The 15592-nt window shown below is 42.9% G+C and overlaps 1 protein-coding gene across 1 annotated transcript; it reads right to left on the bottom strand.

Annotated features, from left to right (window-relative positions):
• Window positions 1-9174: 9174 nt before the first annotated feature.
• Window positions 9175-9744, bottom strand: LOC138080962 (interferon alpha-H-like). Its single transcript, XM_068973881.1, has one exon. It carries the CDS (start codon window positions 9742-9744, stop codon window positions 9175-9177), a length of 570 nt encoding a protein of 189 aa, XP_068829982.1.
• Between the last annotated feature and the right edge of the window lie 5848 nt (window positions 9745-15592).

Here is a 15592-nt window from a genome sequence, read left to right as displayed (position 1 = left end):
CCTGGGATTCTCCAGGCAAGGACACTGGAGTGGGTTTCCATTTCCTTCTCCAATGCATGGAAGTGAAAAGTGAAAGTGGACTCACTCAGTCGTGTCCGACTCTTAGCGACCCCATGGACTGCAGCCCACCAGGCTCCTCCGTTCATGGGATTTTCCAGGCAAGAGTGCTGGAGTGGGCTGCCATTGCCTAAGGAGGCAGTAAGTCTGCAGCTGTGATGGGCGTGACCCTCCTCCCTTCCAAGACTCTGCAGGCTGCTGTGGTGTGAATGTCACCTGTGTCAGAGGCACTGCTAGTAGCCAGGCTTTCATGCTGTCTCTGTGCTCTCAGCATCCACTTCAATCTTCTCATTCTCTGAAAAGGAATGTTGTAGTGAAATGCTTGCCTCAGTTCTTCTCATCTGTGTTGTTCCATGTCCTGAGGGCTTCCTGCTATTGTCTTGCTACTTCTGAATTACTCTGTGTATCATCTTGAGATTCCTAGCTTAATAGGAAAGTAAAAATGTAAACTTAAAGGGCCGGTGCTGTGATTTTCCATAATGTTCAACACATCATTGATTCCTTCTTCATTCAGAAACCTGCTGGTTTCTGTTGATTAATTTTACCAAGCAAGCTCTCACTAAGGTGGTCAGTGTCATCTCTTTTCCCACGTAGGAAGAGCTTTCCATCTACATATCCATGAATGCACTGAGTCTTAAGGGGCTGCAACCCTTCCATCTCTGTCTTCTCACCACTCTCTCTTGTGTTAACACATGGCCATTCCATCTCTGCTTCCTTTGCGGCATTCCCTCCCTTTGAAGGCTGAGGTCATAGGACTCAATTTTAAGCCTTCTTCTCATTTGATACTCGTTTCCCATTTGATCAGTTTTTCTGTTCCATGCTTTACATTTCATGAAATTGCTTGTAAATTGCCATCTCCAATGTCCAGTGGGCATTTGCACTGAAATGTTTACTAGTTAATTGTACTAGTTAACTTTTTATACCCTGTCACATCTTGGTCCACATTCTACTGGTGGAATTCCAGTTTTCTCCCTTTCCTGTAGCATTCAACCTGATATTCATTCCTGCTACTCATTCAGTTCAGTTCAATTCAGTCTCTCAGCCATGTCTGACTCTTTGCAACCCCATGGACTGCAGCACACCAGGCCTCCCTGTCCATCACCAACTCCCGGAGTCCACCCAAAAACCCATGTCCATTGAGATGGTGATGCCATCCAACCATCTCATCCTCTGTTGTCCCCTTCTCCTGCCCTCAATATTTCCCAGCATCAGGGTCTTTTCCAGTGAGTCAGGTTTTGCATCAGGTGGCCAAAGTATTGGAGTTTCAGCTTCAACATCAGTCCTTCTAATGAACACCTAGGTCTGATCTCCTTTAGGACGGACTGGTTGGATCTCCTTACAGTTCAAGGGACTCTCAAGAGTCTTCTCTAACACCACAGTTCAAAAGCATCAGTTCTTCTGTGCTCAGCTTTCTTTATAGTCCAACTCTCACATCCATACATGACCACTGGAAAAACCATAGCCTAGACTAGATGGACCTTTGTTCGCAAAGTAATGTCTCTGCTTTTGAATATGCTATCTAGGTTGGTCATAACTTTTCTTCCAAGGAGTAAGTGTCTTTTAACTTCATGGCTGCAATCACCATCTGCAGTGATTTTGGAGCCCAGAAAAATAAAGTCACCCACTGTTGCCACTGTTTGCCCATTTATTTGCCATGAAGTGATGGGACTCTATACCATGGTCTTAGTTTTCTGAATATTAAATTTAAAGCCAACTTTTTCACTCTCCTCTTTCACTTTCATCAATAGGCTCTTTAGTTCTTCATTTTCTGCCATAAGGGTGGTGTCATCTGCATATCTGAGGTTATTGATATTTCTCCTGGCAATCTTGATTCCAGCTTGTGCTTCTTCCAGCCCAGCATTTCTCATGATGTACTCTGCATAGAAGTTAAATAAGCAGGGTGACAATATACAGCCTAGATGTACTCCTTTTCCTATTTGGAACCAGTCTGTTGTTCCATGTCCAGTTCTAACTGTTGCTTCTTCACTTGCATACAGATTTCTCAGGAGGCAGATCAGATGGTCTGGTATTGCCCTCTCTTTCAGATTTTCCACAGTTTGTTGTGATCCACACAGTCAAAGGCTTTGGTATAGTCAATAAAGCAGAAATAGATGTTTTTCTGGAACTCGCTTGCTTTATCCATGATCCAGCAGATGTTGGCAATTTGATCTCTGGTTCCTCTGCCTTTTCTAAAGCCAGCTTGAACATCTGAAAGTTCACAGTTCACGTATTGCTGAAGCCTGGCTTGGAGAATTTTAAGCACTACTTTACTAGCCTGTGAGATGAATACAATTGTGCAGTAGTTTGAGCATTCTTTGGCATTGCCTTTCTTTGGGATTGGAATGAAAACTGACCTTTTCCAGTCCTATGGCCACTGCTGAGTTTTCCCAATTTGCTGGCATATTGGGTGCAGCACTTTCACAGCATCATCTTCCAGGAGTTGAAATAGCTCAACTGGAATTCTGTCACCTCCACTAGCTTTGTTCATAGTGATGCTTCCTAAGGCCCACTTGACTTCAGATTCTAGGATGTCTGGCTCTAGGTGAGTGTTCACACCATTGTGATTATCTTGATCGTGAAGATCTTTTTTGTAGAGCTCTTCTGTGTATTCTTGCCACCTCTTCTTAATATCTTCTGCTTCTGTTAGGTCCCTACCATTTCTGTCCTTTATGGAGCCCATCTTTGCATAAAATGTTCTCTTGGTATCTCCGGTTTTCTTGAAGAGATCTCTAGTCTTTCCCATTCTATTGTTTTCCTCTATTTCTTTGCATTGATCACCGAGGATTAGTACTCTTTAATATAGTGAACATTTTATTATGAATTAACTGATTATTGATTTGGGGTTAATTTCTTTTTAAAAAATCAAAGCAACAAAAATGAATGAGTTAGTTACATTTACATCTAGGTCTTGAGAGCAACACACAACCTGGCCTAAGGAAGTGTATTTTTGATTCAAATCTTCAAATCAGAAAAGGGGTCTGCAGCTGCTGCTGCTAAGTTGCTTCAGGAGTGTCTGACTCTGTGCGACCCCATAGACAGCATCTCACCAGGCTCCCCCATCCCTGGGATTCTCCAGGCAAGAATACTGGAATGGGTTGCCATTTCCTTCTCCAAAGCATGAAAGTGAAAAGTGAAAGGGAAGTCGCTCAGTCGTCCTATCACTTCATGGCAAATAGGGAAACAATGGAAAGAGTGAGAGGCTTTATTTTTCTGGGCTCCAAAATCACTGCAGATGGTGACTGCAGCCATGAAATTAAAAGACGCTTGCTCCTTGGAAGAAAAGCTATGACCAACCTAGACAGCATATTAAAAAGCAGAGACATTACTTTGCCAACAAAGGTCCATCTAGTCAAGGCTATGGTTTTTCCAGTGGTCATGTATGGATGTGAGAGTTGGACTGTGAAGAAAATTGAACACGGAAGAACTGGTGCTTTTGGACTGTGGTGTTGGAGAAGATTCTTGAGAGTCCTTGGACAGCAAGGAGATCCAACCAGTCCATCCTAAAGGAGATCAGTCCTGAATTGTAATTGCAAGGACTGATGTTGAAGCTGAAACTCCAATACTTTGGCCACTTGATGTGAAGAACTGACTCCTTGGAAAAGATCCTGATGCTGGGAATCATTGAAGTTACGGGTAGAAGGGGACGACAGAGGATGAGTTGTTTGGATGGCACACCGACTCAATGCCCATGAATTTGAGTGAACTCCAGGAGTTGGTCATGGACAGGGAGGCCTGGCGTGCTGTAGTCCATGGGATTGCAAAGAGTTGCATACAACTGAGTGACTGAACTGAATTGAACTGAGTAATATGCCACTGTTACCTGTAGACCATCAGAAAATGGGAACTATGGTCCTGTAAATCATTGTTGAAGAATCGAAACCTTATGTATTAGACCTTAAAAAGGAAATGCAGAGAGTTGTGACAGGATTCATCTTGGTGCAATTTAAACTATCAGAATAGACTATGGAGTCACACCTCTGAGTTCTCTTTTAGACTAAAGAAGAATGTTAGATTGAGCTTTGGGTTTTTATTTCAAGCTGAGTTGACTCATGTAAATGAATATCTGCTTTTTGACTGAGACTTTTCCATGAGTATATTTCATTTCCAGTGTAATAACACAAAAGAAGCATTGAAGCTGTGACATTCTCTGATGCCCAGAATAGAAGGGAAAAGCTTTTCAGTGGAAACAAAAGAGAAAAGTGTAGAAAATGACAGTTCTGGCCTATTAAAGATCTCATTTGCAGGAAGTTGCTGGGCACAGCTGCATAGAGGCTGGCACAGCCTGACATCTGCAGCATCGCCAAGCTCACCAGGTGCCAACCCCGTCCCTGATGACATGGAGGGTGGTGTTCTCCAGCCCTGGAGAATGGTGATCATCACCATTGCCACCCTCTGGGAGACCAGGAACCCCCCAAACTCAGCATTTCTGTGAAACTGAGGGCTACAGCTCAACCTTCCCTGCACCCCAGCGACTGGGAGGGCACCACAGAACTCCCTGCAACAGACCAACTGGCCTTGCTCGCCCAGCACAACTGTCTCCAGGTCCAGCGCCTTGAACTCCAGCGCCAATTCCACGTGGAGAACCGGGGAGTCCCTGTAGGCAGGAGCCTCCAGCTGAGCTAGGTGCTGCTGGGGCCCAGGGAGTGCGCGGGGCCCCAGGAGCAGTGACTAACCTTCCTTTTCGGGCCAGACTGCCCAGGGGAGCCTTTCAGTGGCTTTGCTCAGAGCCTTTGATTTCTGCACCCGCCCCTGCATACATCCTCACCTTCCTGGGTGGAGATTTTAGCCAGAGCGGTTTACACTGGTGCCTGTTTATGCTGTGATTAATGGCTGGAAATCTGAGCATGTTGTGGTACGTTTTCAGATTCCGGGTTGTTTTGGGGGGAAAAGACTAGTTTGGAGAAAGGGGAAAGGCATCTACATTCTGGACAGTAATCTAAATATTGGGACCACTCGTTGGAAAGACTTGAGGACAAGCCAGTCTTACAGGAGCCCCTGGGGAAAGGGGAAATGATTTTATTTAATATAAATGGCAATTTCTCCTGTAACGTTCAAGTAGTTGAAAAATATTTTTACATGTATAGATAAATCTTAAACTCACACCAAGTTTAAATATTTTCCTGATGCCAAAACAAGACTTTAAGTTCCTGGCTTCAGTGGAAGCAAAATGATCTGTAATGTTTTCAGAATTACTTCTTTGTTCATCTCAGTTCAATTGAGCGAAAGGCATGTTTGACCACGTATGACCCAGTAACCACCTTAAGTAATTGATCTCAGTTTTCAAAATCTTCTTTTCTTCTCATTTCTTTTAACTAAGGATCTCATGTTAAGCTTTCAAATTTGTACATAATTTTTCATTGGAGAGTTTTATTAACTTTTTAAAATGTCATTTCATATAGATAAGTTGCTTTAAAATTCATAATCAGGATGTTTTTTATTTCAGCATAATGTAGGTTTACACTTAATATACCATTTGCTACTTAATAAGCATCTTATATGCCAAAGGAACTGGTTGCATGTTGATCTGATGCCTACTAAATATCTCGGTGTGCTTGGTACAGTCATGAGATTATTTTATTTGTTAGTAAAATTTCAAGATGTGTAGATATGCTTTATACAATACTAGAAAAGATTAACCTATTCTAATTTGCAGAGGCCGAATTTTTGCATTAAAAATTAGAGCCCAGCAAGGCACAGATATGGCATAATCATCTCTAGGGTAGACATGAAATAATGGCGAAAGCTTTGTATACACCTGTCACACTAACAACTCTCACAGCTGTTTAATGTGTCCCTGATGCTTTATATCATCCACTCATTTAAGATAATTGTGTAAGTTGTTATATTAACATCATATAGAGTACAGAACATGAGATGATATATTAATGGACTACAGTATTCCTGTTATCCCTATTTTGTTCGTAATTGGAGAAAAATTGCTTTACAATGTTGTGCTGGTTTCTGCTGTACAACAATGTAAATCAACCATAAATACACGTATATCCACTCTCATATCCCTTTTTGAAAGCCGAGAAAACTGTAGCAAAGACAGGAGAATCGACTGGACTAAATGATGCAGGAAATTGAGGGAGAACTAAAGAGATGCCCAGGTAACAAATATACCGGTCACCTGGGAAGACAAAAGTAACCCACAAAGAATGTAGCAAGATTGTCGTATTCAAACAGTTTAACTGGTGAAACTCTTTTAAGCTTATCATTCTTATTATTATCATTGTTACACTTAAACTTTTTTTGACAACCCTGAGGACCAGTAGTATCCTACCATTGTGCAGGATACTGGGTGGGAATAAGAAATGGAGACTTCCTCCTGCTCTGGGGAGTCAATTCCTCCCCATTTAAGGGACTCTCTGAAGGTCTGGATGGAGGATGTGTGTTGGGGAGGAGAGTTTAAAATGAAAAGAAAGACTTTGATCTTGTAAACTACAGACTATAAGAAATTCTTAAAATAATAAAAGTTGAAATATGGGAAATGTATAAATTGGTGGGATCTTTGTTGATCAATTTTTATAAATGAACCCTGACTTGTTACTGCAGGAACTTGGATATGCCTCAATAACATTATTATCTGTACAGCACATTGACATTTGATTTTGAAGATCTTTCTTAAAAAATCATACTATTTGATGACAGGCAACATACCTATTTCCAGTAATTAACCCTCTGTTCAAATCTCAGCCAAAGTACGTCCATGGCGGTGAATAAAAGATATGGTGGGTGTGCATGAGATAGTTCAGCCTATTTCAGATGGTGAAATATCAAAGTTTTGTCTTAGCTTCTGGTTCAAAATGGCAGAATAGAAGGACAGGCACTCATCTCCTCCTGTGAGAGCACTGAAATCACAGCTAGCTGTTGAAAACCATCCACAGGAGGACTCTGGAGCCCACCCATAAAAGATCCCCCACGTCCAAAGACAAAGAAGAAACTGTAACGAGACGAAGGGGGCGCTCAATCACAATAAAAATAAGTCCCATACCTGCCAGATGGGAAACTGACAAACGGGAAAACAAGAATACCAAAACAGTCCTCCCACTGTTGTGAATGCTCTGAGCCTTAAGCCATGCTTCCAAGCCTGCAGATCTGGCAAAGGGACTGGGTATCCCCAAGGAATTTGACTCTGAAGGCCAGTGGGATTTAATTACAGGACTTCGAGAGGACTGTTGGAAAAAGACTGCACTCTCAAAGGGGACAAACAGAATCTTGAGTGCACCATGACCCAGTGGAAAGGAGCAGGGACCCCACAGGACACCAAACCAGACCTACATGCTAAAGGAGGAGTCTCCTGTGCAGGTGGGTCAGCAGGGGCTTCCTGTGGGGACAAGGGCACTAGCAGCAGCAATCCTGGAAGGCGCCCCTCGGCCTGAGTCCCCTTGGAGGCTGCAGAAAACCAAACTCTTCATTCATTAATAAAGTTTCTTACTTTTATAGTACAAGAAGGACAAAAATTGGCTTCTGAACTCTTTGGGTTTTGGTCTTTCAGTAGCAATGCAGAGGCTCCAGGAGGTGACATGACCAGCAAGTATGGACAAGGGACTTTGTGGAAAAGAGAACTAGGATCCAACCCGGGACAGCCCAGGACTGGAGAGCAAAACCATACACTTCACAGCCCCTGCTCTTTGCTTCCTGCCTCTTCGTGTATTTGATTATCTGCATTGATATGAGATTTCTATTCTTTCCCTATTATTCATGTTTGTCTTAGATCAAAGCATTTTCTACTAATCTTACTTTCTCAAAGAGTTTCTTGCAAACTCATAGAAATGCTTTTAGAAGTATGAAACCCAGAAATTGGAATTCTCTTCAGCATACAGCAAAGTCCTCACACTTAAAGCACTCTGAAACTAGCACCCAAGATGAAAAGAAAATACCTTTGTCAGCACCTTTCCATGCTGCCCTCCAGGCGCTGTCCCAGGGCGGCTGTCCTGTCTCCTCCCTGAGGGCAGCCACTCCATGCTTCTCACGGGCCTGATGATTTCTGCCAGGAACGCGTGATGCCCCTTGTGTATATATGGACTCATTGAATCCAAACAGTAATTGTATGAAAATGACACTCATGTCCCCATATTAAAGATGAAGAAGCTGACCTGCAGAACTGATCTCCTGGGTTCCCTTATCCCACTGCCCTCTTGTGCTGTTAACACATGGCCGTTCTATCATGCTTCCTTTGGGGCATTCCCTCCCTTTTAAGACTGAGGTCATGGGGCTCCATTTTAAGTCCTTTTCTCATCTGTACTCTTGCCCTATTTGTCCTGTTATGCCTTACACTTTATGAAATTGCTTGTAAATTGCCATCTCCAATATCCATTGAACATTTGCACTGAAATGTCTACTATAAGCAGCTACCTTCTGTTTTTACATCCTCTCACAGCTTGATCCACCTTCTACCTGAGGAATTCCATTTTCCTCCCTTTCATTGTAGCATTCAAGCTGATAGTCATTTCTACTACTAATTATACTATTTTAAAAATAGTTAACATTTTATTTTAAATTAACTCATTATTGTTTTTTAGGTTACTTTCCATTAAAAAAAATCAAAGTTACAAAAATGATTGGATTAATTATGTTCATGTCTACGTCATGAGAGCAACACACCACCTGGCTAGAGATAGTATATATTTACTTGTAATGTGCAAATCACAAAGATGGGTGAAGGAATTGTAAAATGCAATCTTTAATAAAGTTGCACATTCAGTCTTGATGTTTCTTTTTTAAAGAAAAACACAGGAAGTTTTTTATAGTAAGATTTAATAAATAAATATATTAAATATATATATAAATATATACAAAATATATTTTTCCCTTAAGTATACATATATAATTTTATGAACAAAATAATTTAATTCTTCCTATGTAGATAAATATTAAATTAGATAAATAAATGTCCAAGTAGATAAATAAGTAGATGGATCATCTTGAGTATCTGCGACAGGGTAGTGCCTGTAGAGTAGATCATGATGTCGCTTAATATTCCTGAAATCATTTGACAAATTGATTCAATTCAGTGCATGATGACAGCAGAAATGAGTCTTCCATGTGGCAGCGCAGGGGGAAGTGTGGTCTGTTGGTCCATGAGAATCACTTCCGTGTTGAACCAGGTGTGTGTCAGTCCTTGCTCCTGAATCTCTCCTGCAGGTTTGTTGAGGAAGAGAAGGCTCTCATGACTTCTGCTCTGACAACCTCCCAGGCACAAGGGCTGTGTCCCTTCTCTTGCAGATAGAGAGTGACTCTGTGGAAGTATTTCCTCACAGCCAGGCTGGAGTCCTCCTTGAGCAGGGGAGCCCCTCGCAGCCCCTCCTCCTGCCTGAGACAGGCTTGCAGGTCAGTGAGCTGCTGATCCAGTGTGGTGTGGAGCTTGTCCAAGAGGCTCTGGTCCCACGCGGCGGCCGAGCCCTCTGTGCTGAAGAGCTGGAAGGTGTGCTGGGTCACCTCGTGGAGCACAGAGATGGCTTGAGCCTTCTGCAACTGGCTGCCACCCAGCGCCTCCTGGGGGAATGCGAAGTCTTTTCTGTCCTGCAGGCAGGAGGAAGGGGAGACCCTCCTCAGTTGTTCCAGGAGCATCAGGACCCTCCTGTTGGCCAGGCTGTGGGTGTGAGGCAGGTGGCAGCCCAGAGAGCAGATGGCATTGCAGCTGAGCAGCAGCAGAGCCAGGAGTAAGGACCAGGCTGCGGCCATCGGGGACCTTCCAGATGCTTCAGGCCTGGGGCAGTGGCTGACTCTGTGAACCTGCTCTCTGGGTTCTCTGAGGCCCTTCCTTCAAGCCTGTGTCTTAAATAGGAGCCCATGGTTTCCATTTTCTGAACGTTTCCTCTTACTTTCTACTTTTGGTTTTGCTTTTCAATTTGCACTCTCCAAATGGGTTAGGATAGTGTTTAGCAAACATTCTTTTCATTATTGCCTTCCCTTCCCCTATTGACAAAGTCTTCTTAGATTTTTGTCTTAATTACCCCCACCATGAAATTTTGACAACACAGTTATGCTGTGGATCCATCTTTGTACTCCATGCATATCTTTATACATAGGGAAAAAAATGCAAAACTCCTTGTTGTATTCACCCTAGGGTTAACAATGCCATAAAATGAAAGGTGTATATTAAATGTAAAAGCTGTTGAATTTTATTTAACCTTATGAATGAATTTGCAGAACTACTTGTAATGGAGAATATTTACTTATATAATAGTAATATACCAAATTACATATTCATATGAAATTCATATAAAAATATATAATAATACCACAATATGGATAGACTTAAAAATCTTTCAAAACTCAAAATCATTGAAAATCTTAGGTTATTTTTCTTCATATTTATTTTGAAGTACTTTAACTTTGTTTCCTTTTAGAAATCAATTTTTAATTCCTTGTCTGCTGAATATTCATCTCAATTTTATAACATTGCTTTCTGTTTAGCTGTTGACATGCTTATAGATGTTCTTAACAACCTTGATAGGAATAAATAATAAAATACCATGATACCAGTCCAATGGTGGAGAGTGAAGAGGAACTAACGAGCCTCTTGATGAGGGTGAAAGAGGAGACTGAAAAAGCTGGCATAACACTCAACATCAAAACACCTTAGCTTCTGACATCTATGGCAAATAGATGGTGAAAGAGTGGAAACCATGACAAATTTTCTTTTCTTGGTCTCCAAAATCACTGTGGACATTGACTGCAGCTACAAAATTAAAAGACACTTGCTCCTTGGAAGAAAAGCTATGACAGAACTAGACAGCATGTGAAAAAGAGTAAACATCACTTTGACAACAAACGTCTGTATAGTCAAAGCTATGGTATTTCCAGTGGTCTTGTATGGATGTGAGAGGGGGAACATAAAGAAGGCTGAGTGCAGTAGAATCAATACTTTCCAATTATGGTGCTGGAGAAGACTCTTGAGAGTCCCTTGGATAGCAAGGAAATCAAACCAGTCAAGGAATCAACCCTGAAAATCATTGGAAGGATTGATAATGAAGCTGAAGCTCCAATAAGTAAGTAAACGTTAGTTGCTCAGTCATGTCTCATCTTTGTGACCCCATGGACCATAGCCAGCCAGCTGCTCTTCTGTCCATGGAATTCTCTAGGCAAGAATACTGGAGTAGGTTGCCATTCCCTTTTCCGGCGATCTTCCTGACCCGGGGATCAAACCCGAGTCTCCCGCACTTGCAGGTACATTCTTTACCATCTGAGCTACCAGGGAAGCCCTGTACTTTGGCTATCTGATGTACAGAGCCAACACATTGGAAAAGACCCTGATGCTGGGGAAGACTGAGGGCAGGAGAGGAGGGCGATAGAGGAGGAAATGGTTGGATGGCATTACCAACTCAGTGGTTATGAATATGAGCAAACTCCAGCAGATAGTGAAGGACAGGGAATCCTGGCATGCTGCTGTCCATGGGGTCGCAAAGAGTCAGACAGGATTGAGCACTGTATTTAGCAACTCAAAAATAGCAATAAAATATCCTTCCCTTGAGCCCTGGACAGCGCACTTCTCCAGACAGCTGTAGGAGGGCCAAAGAGCTCTTTTTCTCGGGTTCCTTTGGGATGCCCACTTTGGAGAGTTTGCAGTTCTGGGCTCTGCAGACCATCAGGGCACAGCATCCTCAGTGAGTCTTTTGATCCTGATTTACTGTTGGGGGGAGAAACTCTTTGTTTTCACCATGCTGAGAGCTGAAGAGGGAGCCTTGTAGCCCTGCCAGCGACAGTGTTCTCTGGTTGGAAGCTCAGAACCTTGCATTTTCCAAGCCTTCCCTAGAGCTTTGTGGTTTATTTTCCAGGAAGGATTCCATTTACTGAAGGGCTTCAGGTGAGGAGTCAGCGAGTTGGGGTCGATTTTACAGATTCAGGTCCCTTCTGGCACCATCCAGCCACAGCTCAGAGACAGGGAACCTGGTGGTGGTGATGGGACCCCTGGAAGGTGTCCAGGATGTCCTGGGGGTGAGTCAGAGCACGGCCACCACCAGCACCAAGGACCGGGGAGCTGTTACTTCCTGCCTTCAGAATATTTATCCCTGTACAGATTAAACTAAAAAAAAAACAAAAAACTTCCTGGCCTATTCATGGATCATAAGAAAAAAAAATTTAGAACATGAAAGCAACAGATTTCTTCTTGAACAAGTTGGCAGGAAAACTCAGGAATTAAGGGGAAATATTTGAATTCTCAAGATACTGAAATTTACTGACTTTCACCAAAACATGAAGTTAAGCAAATTGGTTAATTTCACTGCCCCCTCTCTGACTGGTTACTGATTAAAGGAATGGTTCATGCAAATATTTGGATCCAGCCATGGATAGGGAACAATTGGCTAAACGGTTAAATGATTTTTTAAATATCCAAGTGTTTTTCAAAATATATTAAAATAAAAATTATTTTATGTACGTTTTCCCCATTATCCCTTGGGAAGAACCAGAAGGCAGGACATTTTTCCCTGTTGCCTCATTTTTCTTGCTGTTTCCTTTCTTTTATCAGTGCTCTTAATGTCCTTTAGATGTCCTTCAGATGGGCCATCATTCTTCTCTCTGATTCAGACTCTATGGTTTTTACTTGTGAGTGCAGATTATCAGTTTTCTTTCTGAAGAATGGGATTGAGAATAGTTACACATGACAATTTCTTCTCTGTCATGTATGCTTTGAACATGAAATATTTCCATACAACCTCAACTAGTGAACTGCCGGAGCTAAATGTGCCATGCCCTGCGTCTTGGTTAAGGCTGCTCTAACAAGGTCCCAGCGTCTGGTGGCTCATCAGTGATAGTTTATTTGTCACAGTCCTGGGGGTTGCAAGTGTGAGATCAGGGTGCCAGCAGGGTGGAATTCTGGTGAGAACCCTCTTCTGGGTTGCAGACTGCCAGCGTGTCTCTATGTCCTCACATGGTGGAGAGCAGAGACAAAGCAAAGAGTCTTGTGAGCCTCATGAAGACAGTAATCCTGTGCATGAGGAATCCCCCCTCAGAATCTCCTCTAACCCTAATGATTTCTCTAATATCCCACTTCCTGATATGATCACATGGTAGGGGAACACACACGCATTCAACCTGTAACATGGTAACAAGAAGATAGCCAGGCGTTGTGTTTATTGCAGATTCGTTAGACTATGTTTCATTCTTGCTATTTGTTTGAGGAGAACACATTCCTTGATGCTGTCATCCCTCATTATGGCTCATTCATCCTGAATTGATTACTAATGAAATGTTACAATGCTACTGTGCACATGATTACCAAGAACTTGCCAAACAAATTCCACAGACTTTCAGTCTTTATAAAAAATAACGTAGACAGCAACTACAAATTCCTTAGCCCTTCAAAGGGACACTCAATCCTTCAAACATAGTTGAACCTGAGTTGTAAATATTCTCATTTCCAGGAGCCACCTGCTAAGACTTGATTTGAATAAAACAATCGAATGAGAAAATGGCAAGTCCAGGTTTCAAAACCTATTATGTCAAATTCCGTATTCCCCCTCCCCATCCATTCCATAAACACCTCTGCAAATTGTCTGTATTGAACCATCGCTTGTTTTCGTATTTCACTAACACACGTGTGCCTTTGTTTTCCATACCTTGCTGTTACAGTACTCTATATTTTCATTAGTTTATTGTCTACCTCCAAATTTCTAGATGAATTGAGCAATTGACAAAGAATCCTGATTATTTTATGTAATAAGCAAAATGAAATTATCAACTGGTAATTCTTTCTGAGAGTCTAAATGTGACTGACAAAATTAATATTTCTAATAATTATAAAAGAATCATATTTAACCATCCAAGATGATTCGTATAGATTGCTCAATTAACCGTCACCACAAATTTGAGATGCATGATAGATAAGACCCTTGAGAATAAGAGACTGGATTACAAACATTTCAGTGAGTCTCTGTAGGAAACAGGCTTCCCTGGTGGGAAAGAATCCCTCAGTGGATTAAAGAATCCAGGTGTCCATGCAGGAGAGGGGTGTTAGATGCCTCGATTGGGAAGGTCCTCTGGAGGAGGAAATGGCAAGGCACTCCAGTATTGTCTGGGAAATCCCATACAAGAAGCCTGGGAGGCTACAGACCACGGGGTCACAAAGAGTCGAATAGGACATAGCAACTAAACAATGAGAACTGTAGAAAACACCAAGCTGACAGAGCTCTCGTGGATTTAGGTTAAAAACACTTAATGCTGCCAAGTGAAGTGAAGTGAAGTGAAGTCACTTAGTCGTGTCCGACTCTTTGTGACCCCATGGACGGTAACCTATCAGGCTCCGCAGTCCATGGGATTTTCCAGGCAACAATACTGGAGTGGGGTGCCACTTCCTTCTCCAGGGGATCTTCCCAACCCAGGGATTGAACCCGGATCTCCTGCATTGCAGACAGACGCTTTACCGTTTGAGCCACTAGGGAAGCCCCTGATGATACCAAATACATGAATATGGGAAATGACTGGAAGAATAGAAGACGACATATGCTAAGGGGTGCAACGTTAGGGATGGAGCAGAGCATCCCGGTTGCCATCAGCAGGGAGACCAGAGTTTCAGAAATTCAGCACTTCACCTGGGTCTCAGTGAAACAGCTCAGGTCCTGCACTAAGCCAAGTCCTCCAAGCTCCCTTTGCTGCGCCCCAGCGGCCGGGATGTGCACCTGAACTCTCAGTAATGGACCAGACTCGCCTCCAGCTCCAGCGCTGCGAACTCCTGCGCAGGATCCAGGGGAGAACCGAGGAGTCCCTGTCAAGAGCCTTGACCCCTGCGAGGCGCCGCCATAGCCCTGGGAGCCCGTGGGGCCGCGGGAGCAGTGAGGAAGCTTCCTTTTCGGTCCCACCGCCCAGGGGAGCTTTAATACTACTTTGCTCTGATCCTCAGATTTCTGCACCTGCCCTCATGTCCACCCTCCCCTTCCTAGGAGGAGATTTTGGCCAGAGCGGTTTACACTGGTGCCCTTTATGCTGCGATTGATGGCTGGAAATCAGAGCATGTTGTGAAGTATTTTGAAATTCAAGATTGTTTCTGTGGAGAAAGACTAGTTCTTTCAGGGATTCAGGGAAAGGGAAAGGCACGTGAAGTCTGTCCAGGAATCTAGGAGATATTCGGACCCTCCAGTGGGAAGACTTGGGGACAAGACTGAGACTGAAAAGTATTACATTTAATATTAATATAAATGGTTAATTTCTCCTGCAGTCTTAACTGGTTAAAAAAGATTTCAAAATGTATAGTGAAAGTCGTTCAGTTACGTCTGACTCTTTGTGACCCCACGGATTATACAGTCCATGGAATTCTCCAGGCCCGAATACTAGAGTCGGTAGGCATTCCGTTCTCCAGGGGATCTTCCCCACCCAGGAACGGAGCCCAGGTCTCCCGCACTGCAGGCAGCTTCTTTACCAGATGAGCTATTAGGGCAGCCCCAGAACACTGGCGTGGGGAGCCTAGTCCTTCTCCAGGGAATCTTCCTGACCCAGTCATCGAGCCGGGGACCCCTGCATTGCAGGCGGACTCTTACAATTTATAAGTAATTATGAGCAACTTACACTTTATAAGTCTTAAATATCAAGTTAA

The sequence above is a fragment of the Capricornis sumatraensis genome, chromosome 6 (genome assembly GCF_032405125.1).
Source record: "Capricornis sumatraensis isolate serow.1 chromosome 6, serow.2, whole genome shotgun sequence".
In the NCBI taxonomy this organism is placed as follows: domain Eukaryota; kingdom Metazoa; phylum Chordata; class Mammalia; order Artiodactyla; family Bovidae; genus Capricornis; species Capricornis sumatraensis.
Note: the sequence above shows the minus strand (reverse complement) of the source record. Positions and strands in the feature narration are given on the sequence as shown.